At 46.7% G+C, this 17352-nt stretch overlaps 1 protein-coding gene and 1 long non-coding RNA gene across 2 annotated transcripts in view; one reads left to right on the top strand and one right to left on the bottom strand.

Moving 5' to 3' along the window:
• Nucleotides 1–17352, top strand: part of ABCA1 (ATP binding cassette subfamily A member 1) — a 128475-nt gene that overhangs the window by 74138 nt on the left and 36985 nt on the right. Inside the window, 11 exon segments of the mRNA XM_025433156.3 lie at nt 356–495; nt 839–955; nt 5325–5522; nt 6295–6500; nt 7101–7277; nt 9205–9427; nt 11200–11421; nt 11834–12038; nt 13112–13225; nt 15076–15247; nt 16489–16620. Coding sequence (XP_025288941.3) covers nt 356–495; nt 839–955; nt 5325–5522; nt 6295–6500; nt 7101–7277; nt 9205–9427; nt 11200–11421; nt 11834–12038; nt 13112–13225; nt 15076–15247; nt 16489–16620 — 1906 coding nt within the window.
• LOC125756075 (uncharacterized) lies at nt 7972–9947 on the bottom strand. Its single transcript, XR_007414102.1, has 2 exons — nt 9673–9947; nt 7972–9485 (listed from the first exon to the last, which is right to left on the bottom strand). It is a non-coding gene; the product is annotated as an uncharacterized LOC125756075 (long non-coding RNA).

Here is a 17352-nt window from a genome sequence, read left to right as displayed (position 1 = left end):
CAGGCATGTGCATAGTAAAACATTTTTTCTAGATTCTCTCAGTTATGAGCCATCCATCAACAGTGTTATAATGAGCTCTGGTTATTTGTCAAGCATTGTTGTAGGAGCTTTACTGATAACATCTATGTATCCTCACCACATCTCTGTCAAGTACCTAATAACTTTATTTATACAGAGGAGCAAACTGAGGCTCCTCAGTTGGCCTCCTCTTGAGGTCAAGTTACTTGTTACATAGCTATTAGGTGGTGGAGCTGGGATTTGAACCCAGGACTGTTTGGTTATCTCCCAAGCCCTTGTGAGCTCCTACAAGTATATGACCATGCATATGAGTATCTGCCTTTTGTCTTCTTCGTAGCTCCTTATTGCAATGATCTGATGAAGAATTTGGAGTCTAGTCCTCTTTCCCGCATCATCTGGAAAGCTCTCAAGCCTCTGCTTGTTGGGAAGATCCTGTATACACCTGACACGCCAGCCACAAGGCAGGTTATGGCCGAGGTAAGCTGCCCAGGCCCAGAAATCCCTCTCTAGAATCCTCCTAGAAATTATGGGCAAAAAAGTGAAGTTGTGGCTTCAAATGGATTGTATCGACTATGTTCATGGCTCTTCCAGAGTTTCCAAAGAGGGAGAACCTCAAGCATGACCCAGGCCAGAGAGCTGACCCTGTAGGGCCAGCTCTCCAGCCTTGGGTATTGGAATTATAGCTGCAGGCAGACACTTCTTGGGGATGGGAAAGATTGGAAACAGTGATGGGGCATCTTGGCAGGGGGCAGCTGAATGTCTCATGGCTCTGCCTCTCCTTCATTTTTCCTGCTGCCCCTGGCTCCCCACCTGACTCCAGGTGAATAAGACCTTTCAGGAGCTGGCTGTGTTTCATGATATGCAAGGCATGTGGGAAGAGCTCAGCCCCAAGATCTGGACCTTCATGGAGAGTAACCCAGAAATGGACCTTGTTCGGGTGAGTGTCCCTACGATTACTGTGTGCCTGCTTGATGCTATAGTGGTGAGTTTCTGGTCACTTTCATGGAGATGACTGGGATGGGATGAGAATTCTTACATTTAACCAGGGTAGGTGTGTCAAGCTCAGCTCCAGCTGCAGGTGAGAGTACACAGGTAACACTGTTTCATGCACACCAGCATCCATGTATCTGGTGGTCAGAAGTCAGTTTGCCAAGAAATTTAGTGACTGTAAGACCCTGCCTATTGTCATTTCTGGTCCAAAAGCCAACCACGGCATCTTATTTAGGTTTCCTATGTCCTGGTAGGTCTCTACACAGGGGTGGGGACAAAGGCCGGGTCTGACCTCTAGATTGAGCTGAGATGCTCTCTTCCAAGGCACTGTGTGAGTGCCCAGCCACCATTAAGGTGTGGAGGGGAATTGCACTGAGTGCTTCAGAGCCACTTGAAAGGGATAAGTGCTTTAGAGAATTGGATTCAAAAGTGGAGGAGTCTGAGCAAGAACAGAATGTTTCCTTTGTTTGAACTTGAGTGCCATTTAATCACATCATCCCTGCCTTGGGCTGAGTCAGAGAATCATTAGACTATTTCCTATCTCCATGGCGAGGGAGGCCTCTTTCTTTTGTTTCTGCTGCCATTAAGAAGCAAGAATGGATTTTACCAGGTTTCTTGTCTTGACACCTCATTGATCAGAGGGATAGCCAGGTTTTAGCGGCAGTGCCTACCTGAAAGGTACTTTTGCAAGCTTAGGATTCCCCCTTGATGCCCTGGGTAGGGGGCGCGATGGGGCCTTCCCGGGATGGGAAAGCTGGAGTCATCTTTGTTGCTCTAGTCCTGTTACATATGCGGAATTCGTAAGGGACTTTGGTGAGAAAAACATCAACAATGATTTGCATGGATATATGGAATAATTCCTGACTAGTAATAATAACAATTCATGCCTTTCAAGTATGGGTCTCCACTGGGCTCCAGTCTCTCCTTGAGAAGGAAGTCACGTGATCCAGCCACACAGAGCTCCATTGACCTTAGGTGTAGTCTTGGGCCTGTTCTTCCTGGTTCTGTCCTTGGAATCCAGATTTTTACTTTTTGGATGTCTCTCCTTATGTGTCTCAGGAGATTATAAGGGGCCCTATTGACGGGATTCCATGAATTTCGATCTGTAGGCAGATAGAGGCTTTCCTTCCTCTACTGATTGACTGATTTAAAAATAAGATTTTATTTATTTAATCTCGACCTACTCTGGGGCTTGAACTCACAACCCCAAGCTCATGTCGCATGCTCCACCAACTGATTCAGCCAGGTACCCCTTATTTTAAAATTTTTAATTGAAGTATAGTTGACCTATAATATTAATTGCTTCCCCTACTTTTAAGTGGAGAGTTTGGCTTGGATGTTCCAGCAACGACTAGCTCGCGGTGCTTAGGGGACAAAGCCCTTGTAAACGTGGCCATGGCATTCGTTAGTAATTCTGCTGGGAGAGTCCAAGATGTGCAATAGGAAATGTAGAAACTGTGGCTGGGGAGGAAGGCATGGCATGTAGTTTGGAGGGCCTTGTGTGTAATACCAAGAACTTTTACTTTAAGCTGTGGGGGACCATTAACAAGTTTGAAGCAAGGAGAGATGGGTAGATGCATTAATCTGGTATGTCAGGTGGATTGAAGTGTGGAAAGATGGAAGGCAGAGGCCAGAGTGGAGACTAGCTAAGTGGGTGGCCAAGACTTCAGCAGGAGGTGAAGCCTGGTGGCTGCTTCGTTGTGGAGGGGAAAAGGTTTCTAGCAGGTGGATGGTGGAGATTTCCGATATGCCAGGGGATACTGAGGCCTGGAGTGCGGGAGGCGGTTAACCTGGAGACACTGATTCCGGATGCATCAGTCTGTGGGTGGAAGTTAAAGGGGCCTCTTCACCTGCTTTCTTTTCTCTCTTAAGGAGTGTTTCTCTTACTCCACAAGCTTGTGCTGCTCAGTCCTCTGCACCTCCTACAGCCTCGTGTCTGTTATGTGAGGTTATGCCTGAGGCTTGTGGCTTCTTTTGGCCGTAGCTCTCGGTTTTCTTTCTTTTTTCAGCTTTATTGAAGTGTAATTAACAAATAAAAATTGTCTAAGCTGTACACCATGTTTTGAGTTAGTATACATTGTGAAGTGATCATCACAGTGAAGCTAAATAGCATATCCATCACCTCACAAAGTAGCCTCATTGCACATTTCAAGTATATAATACAGTCATATTTTTGTTTTTGTTTTAAGATTTACTTATTAGAGAGAGAGAGTATGTGAGTAGGGAGGGGAGCAGGAGGGGAGGGGGAGGGGACAGAGACAAGCGGACTCCATGCTGATTGCAGAGCCTGACATTGGGCTCAATCCCATGACCCTGAGACCATGACCCGACCCGAAACCAAGAGTCAGACACTCAACTGACTGACTGAGCCACCCAGGCGCCCCAGCAGTACCGTATTGTTAACTATGGTCATTCTGCTGTGCATTAGATCTCCAGAACTTACTCATATTGCGTAACTGAAACTTTGTACCCTTTGACCTACCCACTTCCCTCACTCCTAGCCCCTGGCAACCACCATTCTCCCTTGTGGTAGTTCTTATCTTTCTGCTGTTTCCAACCCTGTCTACATGTACTGCATCACCCCCCCCCCCCCCCCGCCCCCCAGTTGAGAAGCACTTCTCTGTTGAGTCATGAAACCCACAGACTCTCAGCTGTTCTCTTTTCTGAGCTGCTCTGGGCCTCCTTCATCTCAAGGCCCTGCTTCCTCCCTGGCTACCACTCCTAAGGGTGATTGTAGGTCCCTTAACCCCCTCAAGTACTCCAGAATGGCTGTGTGATCAGCAGTCTCACTGGTCACATCTTTCTGGTCTTGCTGCCTTCCCTAACCATATTGCTCAGAAGTCACATTGGACAGGACCAGCCTCGCCCCAAATGCCGTGTGTCTTCATTCAGCTCTTTCTTGTTCAAGTCTCCAGAGAAAGCCATTTCAGAATTGCTAACCCATACCCCTGTGAACTTTTGTGAGGTAAAAATTTGTATCTGTTAACAAAAATACTTAATGTGTCTTATTGAGGATAGTATAGATTGTTGCTCCCTATAGGAAAGCAATTTGGAATGAAAATTGCAAGAGCCATTAAAAAAATAAAGTGCTATCCTGTGTATCTCTATTCTGTACACCCTCAGGGATGTATCCTACAGAAATAATTTTAAAGAAGTCACTGTATGAGTGGAAATGTTATTGCTGTAATAATTGTTATTGTGAGAAATTAGAAATAGGCTAAATTCTTAGCAGTATGGGAATAGTTCATGAAATTATAGTATATATACTCCATAAAACCTATTATGCTCCCATTAAAATAATAAATATGAAGCCACATGGGGGGGAAACTTAAATTGTTAGTGGAAATAAGACTGATTTAATAAGTAGCAGTGTTTTGCTCCTTAGAGATTCCATTTCAGTAGAGCCAGAATTTCATCTTCCCCCCCCTTGAAGTTGTGACAGGAGCTATACCTGCTTCTCCTATTCCGTGAGCTGAGCTTAACCCGTCTTTCTGGCAGTACCTGTGCAGGCTTCTGCCCCAGGTCTCTGGATCTACTCGATGAACATCAGATTAGTTTGTCCTTCTCTTCTGTGTGGACTCACATGGGGAACCAACCAGCTAGGGAACAAGTCTTGGAAGACAGGCCTCTTTTGCATCATAACCCATACATCCTACAATTTTAGTTGGTTTTATAGCGGTGGCATTCCCTCAAGCTAAACAGCACAAGTGGGTTTGTCTTAATTCAGCCTAGACATAAGGTGTTTATGAGGAGTCATCAGCTTGAATCTCAATAGAGGAAGATGATACAATGCAAGGGGAAGGTACACTAGAATCAGAGTCCGTGTTTCATACTCTGGCTTTGCTACTTATTAGCTGTGTGACCTTGTGTTAGGGGCTTGAGCTTTCTGAACCTGTTTTCTCATCTGTAAAATGGGAATTTTTAGACAGATCTTGCTTAGGGAGCTGAGTGAGATAAAACATATCAATGATCTAATATAAAGATTGTACAGAGTAAGTATCATCACTGTTGTTATTGTGGTCGATACTATTAAGCTAGGCTGGAAACATGAACTCTGGATGCAGACTACTCTGACTTTGAGTCTTAGCTCCATGCCTGATAACGTTATGACTCAGCCTTAGTTAAAATCATACATTTTTTCAACCTTAGTATTCTCCCCTATAAAATGGGAACACTGTTATCTACCTCACAATTTTCTGTGAAGATTAAAAAAAGAGACGGTATCTGTAAAAAGGTTAGGTTTTGTAAATCATGTAAGTGTTAGTATCTAGGCTTAGTTGGTGTTTATTGATTGTACTTTCTCACTGGAATGCCAGACACTGTTGGACAGCAGAAGCAATGACCACTTTTGGGAACAGCGATTAGATGGCTTAGACTGGACTGCCAAAGATATCCTGGCATTTCTGGCCAAGCACCCAGAGGATGTCCAGTCTGCTAATGGATCTGTGTACACCTGGAGAGAAGCCTTCAATGAGACCGACCAGGCAATTCAGACCATCTCTCGATTCATGGAGGTGAGGATCTGTTCTGTGGATCATTTTGAAAAGTCTTTGGCTTCTTTCTCTGAGATGGTGCAATAAGGTGTGGATTGGAGGAAAGTTTAGAAATAGTGTCTAGTTTTATTTCCAGATTCCCCAAACCTAATATAGGGCTTGGTGTACGGAAGGCACTCATAAATGTTAGTTGAATGACTGAATGGATAAATAGACCTAACTCTAGCTTTATTCTTTCTGACTCAAAAGTGTTTCTGTCCACGGTCTCCTAGGTTTTCCCAAGGTTTCACAGCTCAATACCTAATGGCAAGAAAGCATGCCCTTAAAAAGGCATTATTTATGAAATTTCTCTAAGAACTAATAGGATACATTATATTTTAAAAATCTCTTCTTAAAAATTATGTGACTTAATAGGGACAGATAAGGGCCTGGGTGTGTTTTTGTTTTTGTTTTGTTCTTTATTTTTTGTTATGCTTATTTGGTTCTTTATGATTCAAAATTGCCAGAAAAACAGGAAAATGAGGTCTGATCAATTGTTTCAACCTCTTTCCCTCCACAAAAATCAATATAAATAACTTATCTCTAAATACTTCTAGCATTTCTCTTAAATTGCTGTTAAAAAACAAAAGGGTCCATTCTCAATCGAATCTTGGAAAATGACTTTGGAGAGGAGGAGAGAGTGAGGACAAAAATGTCACGCAGTTAGCACGTCCCTCTTGGGACAGAGTCTGCCTTGGGCACTGCTTGTTTTCCTGGAGGCTGGAGTTTCTCATGAAGGCCGTTTTTCCATCAGTGTGTCAACCTGAACAAGCTGGAACCAGTAGCAACAGAAGTCCGGCTTATCAACAAGTCTATGGAGTTGCTGGATGAGAGGAAGTTCTGGGCTGGTATCGTGTTCACCGGAATCACTCCGGGCAGTATTGAGCTGCCCCGTCACGTCAAGTACAAGATCCGAATGGACATTGACAATGTGGAGAGGACAAATAAAATCAAGGATGGGTGAGTTCAAGCCCACCACACCAGCCAGTTTGGGGGAAGTCAAGAGCAGCTAATATGACTAGAGGCACTTTGTTTTAAGTACTAATTTGGTAGAAATGTCACCAAAAAATAACTCCAATTGGTGGCATGATTTTGGTGAAAGTGGTACATCCCGTTGCCAGAGACAGTTTTTTCAAAGGTCCTAAAATAATCATCTTTTGATTCAGCATTTTCGCTCAAGAGAATTAATCCCACAGCATTAAATCAACAGGAAAAAAAGAAGAAATGGCTTTAGGATTCCTGTGCTAGCATTATCCTATTTTTTATAAAAAGGAGTGAGCAACCAACGTAAAAGGGAATGATTAAACAGATTTTGGCATGTCCACTTGCTGCAACGTTAGGTAGCCAAGGAAGAGTTTAAAACTAAACCAACCTTCTGGTGGTGGTATGCTCACTCTGATTGTATCAGTTTTAATATATGCACAGGACTGAGAGCAGAAAGTAAGACACAAATATGTTAGATGAGAACAGTGACTCGGTAACGATGGTGGATTGTGAGTGATTGGCTCTTTTAAATGTACGGTTCTAAGGAATATTTGATCACCTGTGATGTGATTTTAGGTACTGGGACCCGGGTCCTCGGGCTGACCCCTTTGAGGATATGCGGTACGTCTGGGGGGGCTTTGCCTACTTGCAAGATGTGGTGGAGCAGGCGATCATCAGGGTGCTGACGGGCACCGAGAGGAAAACTGGCGTCTATGTGCAACAGATGCCCTACCCCTGTTACGTCGATGACATGTAAGTTACCACCAAGCCACCATCTTCACGTAACAGGTTAACACTGTCCTTAGAGAGAGTACCTACACACACACATATGCATGTGCATATACCCAAAGGAGGTAGGATGCTTTGATTTTAATGATTTCATATGTGTTGTCACAAAAAAAAAAAGTCTTTTCTGAAATTCAGTGAATAACTTTAGAAAATAAGATGCCATATGTAGGTAGTTCCAGCCACATCACTGACACACATGTGCACATCCTGGTAATCCTCCCTCTTTTTTCATCTGTGGTTACCAGCAGTTATATTGTTTACATACCCTACCCTTTTGGTCAAAGTTTTGCTCAATCTGCAATTTTTTTTTTTTAAGATTTTATTTATTTGTCCATGAGAGACACACAGAGAGAGGCAGAGACACAGGCAGAGGGAGAAGTAGGCTCCCTGTGGGGAGCCCGATGTGGGACTCGATCCCAGGACCTGGGATGAGGACCTGAGCCAAAGGCAGACACACTCAACCGCTGAGCCACCCAGGTGCCCTCAATCTGCAAATTCAACATGTGGCGTGACAAACACCTGCAAGCACATACACACATACATAGATCCCTCAAACACAGAAACATTGATCTAGACCTATAAAAGCTGACTCCATGTCAGTTCATCCGCTTACTCTTTATAAGTGGTAAACCACATTTTGAAGCAATCCAAATAAAACTGAACAAGGCCTTTTTATCTTAGACTTTAGATAATCTTTCTGTGCTTAGTTACTAAGCTGCCAAGATCTTGTGGGAACTGTGCCTTTGGATCTAATGATTTCTTTTTAGTTTTTTAGAGAGAGAGAAAAAAAGAGAGAGAGGAGCAGGGCAGGGGTTTGAGGAAGGGTCAGAGGGAGAGAGAGAATCTTAAGCAGGCTCTACACGGGTGTGGGGGCCCCTTCTCATGACCCCAAGATCATGACCTGAGCCAAAACCAAGAGTTGGACGCTGAACCCACTGAGCCACCTCAGCACCCCCTCTAAAGATTTCTTGTAGGAGAGCATGGGCCAAGGTGTAGTTATTACAAGCATCTGAGATATGTAACGTCTCTTCCAAATTCTGGAAATTCTCTTATTCTCTGTTGTGATATATATGTGTAGAGATCAGAGTACAGAAGGAGCAGAGCTCCTCTTCTAAACATTTGCCCTCTGCTTTGCACTGAGCAACCGTTTCCTTGTGTGGCTCACTCTAGCTCTTCCAAGTCACCCTTGGAATTATCTTGTTTTTTACCTTCAGAAAAATTAGTCAGACTTTTCCAAAAGAAACCCGCCTCCCCCCCACCCCCCCACTACCCACTCAGCCCAGATTTACTCTAGAAAGGGTGTCTTAAGAGCAGGACAGGATGGGAGCTTAGTAGGCATTAAGGGACCTTGCCTGTTGTCACATTGCTGGGAAGTGCATAAGTAGTAAAGCTGAGACTTGGGCCTGGCATTCCAGGGTCCAAATTCTGTGTCCCTTTTACTTCACGGTGCTCCATTTCCTATTTTGGTTTGGAATCTGAATTATTACAAGAGCTGTCTGGAGTCTTTTTTTTGCATTATCTGTGATAAAAGTTGGGCAAGTCAGTAGTGAGATGACCCTTGAAGGTGTTGAACTCTTGAGAGAGAAGGGGTTGTTTTTTTTGTTTCTTTGTTTTAGTGCTTTAAAAGTTACGTAGTTACCTAGTGATTTAAGCAAGTCCCAGAGTAATGGTGCTTGGCAGCACCTGGTAGGTCTAACAACGGTCACCACCACGTTGTGCTCCTCATGAAGCATGTGATGACCTGTATGTTTTGGAGCTTGGAGAGCCTGCCCCTTGTTCACTCAGTCTTAGTCTTGGGGCTTCTGCTGGCATGTGGGTCCAGGGGGCACTGGCCTCTGAGACTGATTCTCACTCCCTCTCATTCTCCCCCACCCTTCTCTGGGGCCTCCAGCTTCCTGCGGGTGATGAGCCGGTCCATGCCTCTGTTCATGACGCTGGCCTGGATCTACTCCGTGGCCGTGATCATCAAGGGCATCGTGTACGAGAAGGAGGCACGGCTGAAGGAGACCATGCGCATCATGGGTCTGGACAGCGGTATCCTCTGGTTCAGCTGGTTCATCAGTAGCCTCATCCCGCTGCTCGTGAGCGCCGGCCTGCTGGTGGTCATCTTGAAAGTAAGGCTGCCACACTGGTTCCTGGCTGCCAGGGAACTCCTAAACAAGCCCCCGCAGGCTGTGAGGAGAGAAGCAAAGATAATTGGGAGGCAAGAGGTCAGATGCGTCATCTCCTGCAGTTTCCTCATTCAGTATTTGGGCAAGGTGAGAGTGACTTGCCCAGGGTCAGCCCAGCTGGTTAGCGGCTGAGCAGGACTAGAACCTAGAACCCAGGGCTCTTGCTTCCCAGGTAGGCGCACACTTACCTATGCCATGACATCTGCTTGGCAGTGGTCTGTGGCAGCATCTGAGAGCTGTTCATTTCCTTAGATGTACTGGCTGGTGATACTGCCAGAATTTCTAAAAACCATAATCAGAGGGATACATATGGTTGCAAGTTGGGTTTTTCTGGAAGCAGAGGCTGAGAGAGTTTGGCGCATGGGTATTTATTAGGGATCAAGATCTATGGAAGGGGCGGGCAATTTGCAGGATTGAGCAGGAGAAGGTATTGTGAGCGGCAGTGTGGGACTAACCCTATGGGCTCTTGGGATCATATACAGCTTTCCAGTGAGCTCTCCCTCACTGAGCTGAGATATCCAGCCCCAAAGCCTCCCTTCCTGATACCTGAGACCCTGGGGTCCCTCACCCAATCATAATCCTGAACCCCAGGGCCAGGCAGCTTTCTGTGGCTGAGACCAAATCAGAGGAGTTGACACCTAGAGGCTGTGTGCAGCCAGACAACAAGGGGACTCTGGGCACTGCTGTTCTGTGCCACCCCATGTATTAATAGGTTTATATGCTACTCTTCTTTCCTTATAATGATTTGTTTTAAGGATGTATCATGTAAAAATAAATGTTTTTTTTCAAAGACAGAGGAGTGCAAAGGGTGAGGAACTAATATTTAGGTTAATACTAGCTACTGTTAATACTAATGAGCCCCAACTGATTGCCAGGCACTGTTTAGAGCACATCCACCTGTGCTCTCTGATTATAGCCTCACTAACCCATTTAACATATAAGGAAATGAGGCCAAGGAAGGTTAAGGACTTCACCGAGGTCACCCAGCATTATGACAGAGCGGTTCTTGCTAAAAACAACCTCTGCTCATGCTCTGATTGCAAATATCTGATTGCAAGTGTGGAGGCCCGTGGCAGGGGTGGTGGTCCTGTGGCTGGTGGCTGAGAGCTGATCTGGGACCACATGCTGGCTGGTCCTGCTCAGATACACCCAGATGAACAGGCTAGAGAGAGACTTGAAAGGTCCACAGCATTTGGCTGATTGTGGGAATACAGAATCCGTGGCAGGTTATCAAGGTGGAGGATAAGATTTCCCAGCCATTTTCCATGGCTTTTGGGGTAGAGGAGAAGTCACATAGAATGCTGTCCCCACAACCCTTTCTTGGTGCCCAGAGCCCCGGTCCTTATAAAAGGAGACGTCAGGTAATTGTATTTCTTGGAGAACCAAAGAACAAAATTGTCCATTGAGATGAACCTTGATGAATCTCAGCCCTGGACTCTTCTATTCCTGCCTCCATTCTTATTTTGCTGTGTGGTTCTGGGTTAGTTATTCTCCTTACTTAGGCGTCCCTGATCAGAATGATGAGCAGTGCTGCTCCTCTCTATTGGCTCTCAGATGAGTATGAATAAACCCTTCTTCCCATAGATCATGCAAGGATGGGCTTGCTTGTTGAGGCAGCACTTTTTAACTTAATTTAATTTAATTTAACTTTAATTAATTAATTAATTAATTAATTATTTTGAGGCAGCACTTTTAATAGGTCTCTTCCTTCCCAGTTAGGAAACCTGCTGCCCTACAGCGACCCCAGCGTGGTGTTTGTCTTCCTGTCTGTGTTCGCCGTGGTGACCATCCTGCAGTGCTTCCTCATCAGCACACTCTTCTCCAGGGCCAACCTGGCGGCAGCCTGTGGGGGCATCATCTACTTCATCCTATACCTGCCCTACGTGCTGTGCGTGGCGTGGCAAGACTATGTGGGCTTCACACTCAAGCTCTTTGTGGTGAGCAACCACCCTTGGGTAGTAGCTGTGCACCCAGCAGCCCCTGGGGCTTCACCTCCCCTTTGCAGTCCAAGCTGAGAACCGAAGATGAGAGTGTGTGTGTGTGTAGGTGGGTGGGTGCAGGATTACTGGGCCTTTGGGGCATCTTTGGAAGCATAAAATTCTAAAAGTTTTACGCTCTGTCATGCATGCATTTCTGAAATGTGTGTGCAGAACGAAGGGTTATAAATAGAATCCTTTGGTATGCTGCTAGTGAGCCCACTCCCCTCAAGGGATCTGTAGGTGAATACTTCCATATCTTGTAATTGATCCATTTTGCAAATTCAAATTTCTCTAGGTGGAATTTATATTAGAAGTGCTAGAAAATGAGAGACAAGGAGATGGATAAGTGACTCTTGCCTCTTTCTCACAGAGCCTGCTATCTCCTGTGGCCTTTGGGTTTGGCTGTGAGTACTTTGCCCTTTTTGAGGAGCAGGGCATTGGGGTGCAGTGGGACAACCTGTTTGAGAGCCCCATGGAGGAAGATGGCTTCAACCTCACCACGTCAGTCTCCATGATGCTGTTCGACGCCTTTCTCTATGGAGTGATGACGTGGTACATCGAGGCTGTCTTTCCAGGTACGTGGAGCTTCCACGCTGCTTTAGCCATCGGCTATGGAAATGTGATTTGTAGCTGCAGAGCTCTCCCCTATCTGTGTTGGAATTTCTGCAGGGCCTGGGGGCTCCCTGGAAAGCTGGTAAGGATCTTAGACCCATGGCAAGCAAACGATCCGAGGAGGAGCATGGTAAAAGTACAACTCTTACCACTGCTGTAGCTCTCATTTCTTGAGCACTGCGTGCCAGGCGCTACGCCAAGTGTCATGTATACTTTGGGACTTGCTCTTACAGGCACCTTTTGCAAATGAGAGAACTAGGACTCAAAGGAGTAACTCGCCTGGGTACACACACAGCTGCTAAGTGTTGGTGCTTGGAGGTGAACCCAGCTGGGTCACACTGGGTCTGCTAGTCCAGGCGGGTCTTCCTTCCAGTGCTGGCCCAGTTCTCTTAATTCTGTATTCCCAGAATTAACCACCAGCAGAGGTTCTGTTTCCTGAGTACAGCCTGTGGCTAATAAGATATGTTGGCTCTAAGCCCCTTACTTGTGATTTAATCAAATTAACATTCATAAAAATTCATTTTAATACCTCCCTTGATAGATCTCCTTGACCAAGACCTGCCTTGGATACGTTTTTATAGTATAGATCAAATTCTAAGAGAGTGAGGTTTAACTTTTTCTGGTTTCCCTGGTTTTCCTCTAAGGGAGTGTATGCGGAATGTTTATTGCCTCTCCTTGAGCTTCCTGCATTGAATATGCAATTTTGTATCCTACGGATCTGGGTTCAGATTCTGAGTCCTTCATTTAACTGGCCGAGTGACCTCTGTAAGCTACTTATCCCTCAGTTTCCTCATCTGTAAAATGGGGCTGATAACCTGCCTCGTGGGGTTGTCTGAAGGCTTCAGAGAGGTATAGAATGTACGTTATACATAGTAGGTCTTGGCAGCTGGGCGCTCCCAGTGCCCCCACCTCCATTCCAGGGTGCTCCGTCTCCAGAGTCTGTGTCAAAGAGGGAGTAGTTCTGGCTGGGATACCTCGGGATTGCTGGGAGGTTGGTGAGCTTGGCTTACATCCTGGTTTTTATTTTTGCTTGCAGGCCAGTATGGAATCCCCAGACCCTGGTATTTTCCTTGCACCAAATCCTACTGGTTTGGTGAGGAAAGTGATGAGAAGAGCCACCCTGGTTCCAGCCAGAAGGGAGTATCGGAAAGTAAGTGCTGCTGACCTGCCCTCCCCTTAGGCTCAGTGCTGTTGCCCCCACTGACTGTCAGGACAAAGGATGGCTTTTGCCCTTGAGACAGTCTAAAACCACTCTAGGAGCCAAGGAATCCCATACAGTGCATCTTTCCAAATTCCCCCATGCTGTTCGTGTCCAGTGCTGTTGTTGACCTATCAGGGGCTCACTCTCTGGGGCTCTTAGGGACATTGCCTTTGTTTTCTTGGCTTCTAGGAAAGAGGCCCTTGATATCTGTACTTTCACACCCGCCCCCACCCCCCACCCCCACCACACACTCTTCGTGATAAGCTAACAGCTAGGAAGAGGAGTTCAGGACAACAGGGATTGTAGTTGTAGCACCATAACGTCGCTGTCTGCTTCATCAGAGTGATAGCTATGTGAGTCCATGTAGACTGATCCCAAGTGGCTGCCAGGGCTCAGCCTGTGCTTTGGGGATTCTCTTCCTTCATTACTCAGAGCCCTCATCCCCTCCTGGCTCCAGACTGGAGGTGGAGGTACCCATAGTTGAGCAAAGGCTCTGCCTCCTGGGCTGTTTGTTCAAGGTCTTGGACACAAACTGTCTCTGTTCAGTGTGGCTTCCGAATAGTAATGAGTCCCTTTCTGCTGAGCTCTTCTGTGCCTTCCCCTCTAGTTGCCAGTGGAAAAGTCTGGTGTTCCTGAGCTGGCATACTAGATGACTTACCAATGGCCCTTCCCCCTGTCTCAGCCTCTCCTCCTGCTGTTGCTGCTCTTCTTGCCCAGTCTCCTCTTTCCACCAAGGTTCTGTGTCTCAGGCTCCTAGAATTCTCACAGGCGCCAGAACCCTGCCTTTGTACGTACTGTGTCCTCTCGCGGGAGAACCTTTTCTCTGACTTGCCTGCCTTCCTCCTCCTCCCTCAGGATCTAGTTCTATCCGCGCCCCCCCCCCCCCCCCCCACCGTAGTCCTTCCAGATTCCCAAGTCAGTTCCTACTCTAAGATTGTGTGGTGTTGAACAACAAACAAAAGGTCGTTCTGTTTAAAATTGTTACAGACTCATGGGAGTCGCAAAAAATAGTATCGAGGGGTTTCCCTTGTGCCCTTCATTCAGTTTCCCCCAAAGATAACACTTTGCATAACTCCAGCATGATATCAGAACTGTGACGTTGACGTTGCTACAACGTGTAGATCTTCGGATTGTACTAGTTTTACATGTACTCATTCGTGTGTGTATTTAGGTCCATGCCCTTTGTCACATGGAGAGTCACATAATCACTAGCTCTGTCAAGATGAAGAACTGTTCCATCCACACAAATGCCCTCCTTCTGCCCCTGCAAAGCCACAGCCACCGCCGTTCCTCCCCAGTCCCCGACACCTACCAACCACTACTCTGCTCTCCACATCTTATTTCCAGAATGTGATCTAAATGAGACCATATAGTATATGTAACATTTTGAGGTCGGCTTTTTGCCACTCAGCAAAATTCCCCTTGAGATCCATCGGAGTTGTGATGTCCATCAACAGTGCGTTCCTTTTCATTGCTGAGTCGTGTTCCATGGGCTGGATATTCCATAGTTTCAAGGCATGTTTAGATGTGTTTTTTAAACAGCTTTTCGCCTCCTGTATTTTAATTGCTTGTCAAGTCTTTTTTCCCCCAATGGACTGTGAATGTTCCTTTATCAGTGAATTCCCATCACCAACACTACTGCCCGACTAGGCCCTGAATAAATGTTTGCCTGAGAAACCAGAAGTATCCATGGGGAGAGGACAGTTGTGACGGGACAGGCACAGCCCCCCGTCTTCATGCTCCCCTGTCGGTATTTGCCGTGAGTTCATTCCCATCCTCTGTCTTCTGTCTTCTGCTAGTCTGCATGGAGGAGGAACCCACACACCTGAAGCTGGGCGTGTCCATTCAGAACCTGATGAAGGTTTACCGGGATGGCATGAAGGTGGCTGTGGATGGCCTGGCCTTGAATTTCTATGAGGGCCAGATTACCTCCTTCCTGGGCCACAATGGAGCTGGAAAGACCACCACCATGTAAGAAGAGGGTGCGGCTGTCAGAATCCGCCGCAGGAAGGTTCTGTAGTGCAGTTAGAAAGCAGTTCTGGTCTCCCAGGGCAAGGGCAGAGCACATGAGGAATTGACGGATGTAAGATATCATCTCCTCACAGGAGTCCTTTCCCACTGCTGGTTTTGGCTAGATCTCTCCTTGGCCTGAAGCAGACGGAGAACCCTCTTGATGACCTTTCCCATTTAGTTTCTCAGAATTCTGCACTATTCCTGGAACCCTAAGGCTGTGACAGCTCTGAGAAATGGTCTCCTTTTTTTTTTTTTTTTTTTCTTTTTAAAGATTTTATTTATTTGTTAGAGCACACAAGCAGAGGGAGCTGCAGAGGGAGAGGGAAAGATGGGTCCCCACTGAGTGGGGAGCCTGACTCGGGGCTCGATCCCAGGACCCTGGGATCATGACCTGAGCCGAAGGCAGATGCTTAACCAACTGAGCTACTCAGGTGCCCCACAAGGATCTCCTTTTGAGCTGGTTTGGTTAGAACTATGAAGCAAGAGTGTGGAAAGATTTGATATGTTGGAGGGAAGTGATGATTTCCAGGCGCTCTGTCACTAAGGAGGTGTGAGCAATAGCTGGCCATATGACTGCCCTTTCTGGGACTTACAGGGACCTATAAAGACCTTAAAGTGGGCAGCGTCACAAGGGAGCATGGGCCATAAGCACCAGAGTCAGCCTCCGTGACTTCCAGTGTGTCTCAACCATTGCTAAGGGTAGATCTTTGGGGATGATGACCTTTTCCTATTTTTTCTTTCCTTTCCTTTCCTCTTTTCTTTATTTGTTAATGCAAAATCAACACGTGAACATTGCAAAATAATTTTTTAAAGTCACACAAAAAATCCTACTGCCTAACATGAAAATTATTTTTATCTTTGAATAACTTTTTCTGGTTTGTCCATTTTTCACGGACATGATTTTAGACTTAGAAAATGTACATTTCAAAGTGTACTTTCTGTTGTAAATTGGAATCATTTAAAAGTGCTTGTTTTGATATTGCCATTTCCAGCACATAGGCCCACTCCTAGTTATCCAGTAAAGCAAAGACTTCTTTGCTTTGTAGGGAGGTCAGTTTGGGTCTGTTAGGAAGGAATAGGGATGGGGGGGTGGTTGGTGCCTGTGATGTAGCTGCCCTGGCTCTGCAGCCCAGCATGGGGCATTTCCAGGGGGGGGGGGGATAACACTGACTCTTGTACCTCAAAATTGTTGTCCTCAGGTCAATCCTGACTGGGTTGTTCCCTCCCACCTCGGGCACTGCCTACATCCTGGGGAAAGACATTCGCTTTGAGATGAACACCATCCGGCAGAACCTGGGAGTCTGCCCCCAGCATAATGTGCTGTTTGACATGTGAGTACGAGCAGTGCTTTGAGAAGCAGACCCTCTCTGGATGTGCGTGTCCTGAATCACGGGTGGGGGCGGGGGGACTCAAGCGTTTTGCCTTCTTCAGGGGTGGCGGGCCTCCCCTCCCTGCATAGTGAGACCTGGTTGCCTTTCCATTTTAGGGAAAGTAAGAGGTGATTATTGGGCGAGAGGTGTCACGTCAGTCCAGCTGGTGGATGAGGGCTTGGGAGATAGTGCTCTCCATTCCTGGCATTGTAGAGGGCCGGTGAGCCCGTCCCCTCTCCCACCACACTCCTCCTTGATGCCCAGACCTGGCGGTGCCTCGGGGCCCTTGTCTCCATGGCCCCGCATTTCCTGCTTCCATTCAGGTTGGCCTGTCAGCAGCTCAGGTCCCCAGGGAGCCTTCGTGGTGGAGCAGAGAAAGACCTGAGCTCTGTGACCTTGGGCAAGGACTTCTCCCCTTCTGGGCTCCCATTTCCTCTTACCTAAAGCGAGCAGCCCAGGCTCTTGTCCTCCACAGGGACCTCCCTGCTGGCACCTCTGAGGTCCTGGAGGGGGCTGCTCCAGGTGAATGCCGAGCCAGCTTCTTGGTCAATGGGGCTGCGGGGTGGGCCCTCTGAGGACCTGAGATTTAAAGTTGCAACTGCCTGACGTATGGCAGCTGGTCCCAGGTGGAAGGGGCTGGAAGGGACCTGTCACATTTCAGCTTTGACTTCTTGAGCAGCTCAGGTGGTTGCT

This window comes from Canis lupus, chromosome 11 (genome assembly GCF_003254725.2).
Source record: "Canis lupus dingo isolate Sandy chromosome 11, ASM325472v2, whole genome shotgun sequence".
Taxonomy (NCBI): domain Eukaryota; kingdom Metazoa; phylum Chordata; class Mammalia; order Carnivora; family Canidae; genus Canis; species Canis lupus.
The sequence above is the reverse complement of the archived record's forward strand: the minus strand, read 5'-3'. Positions and strand labels throughout refer to the sequence as shown.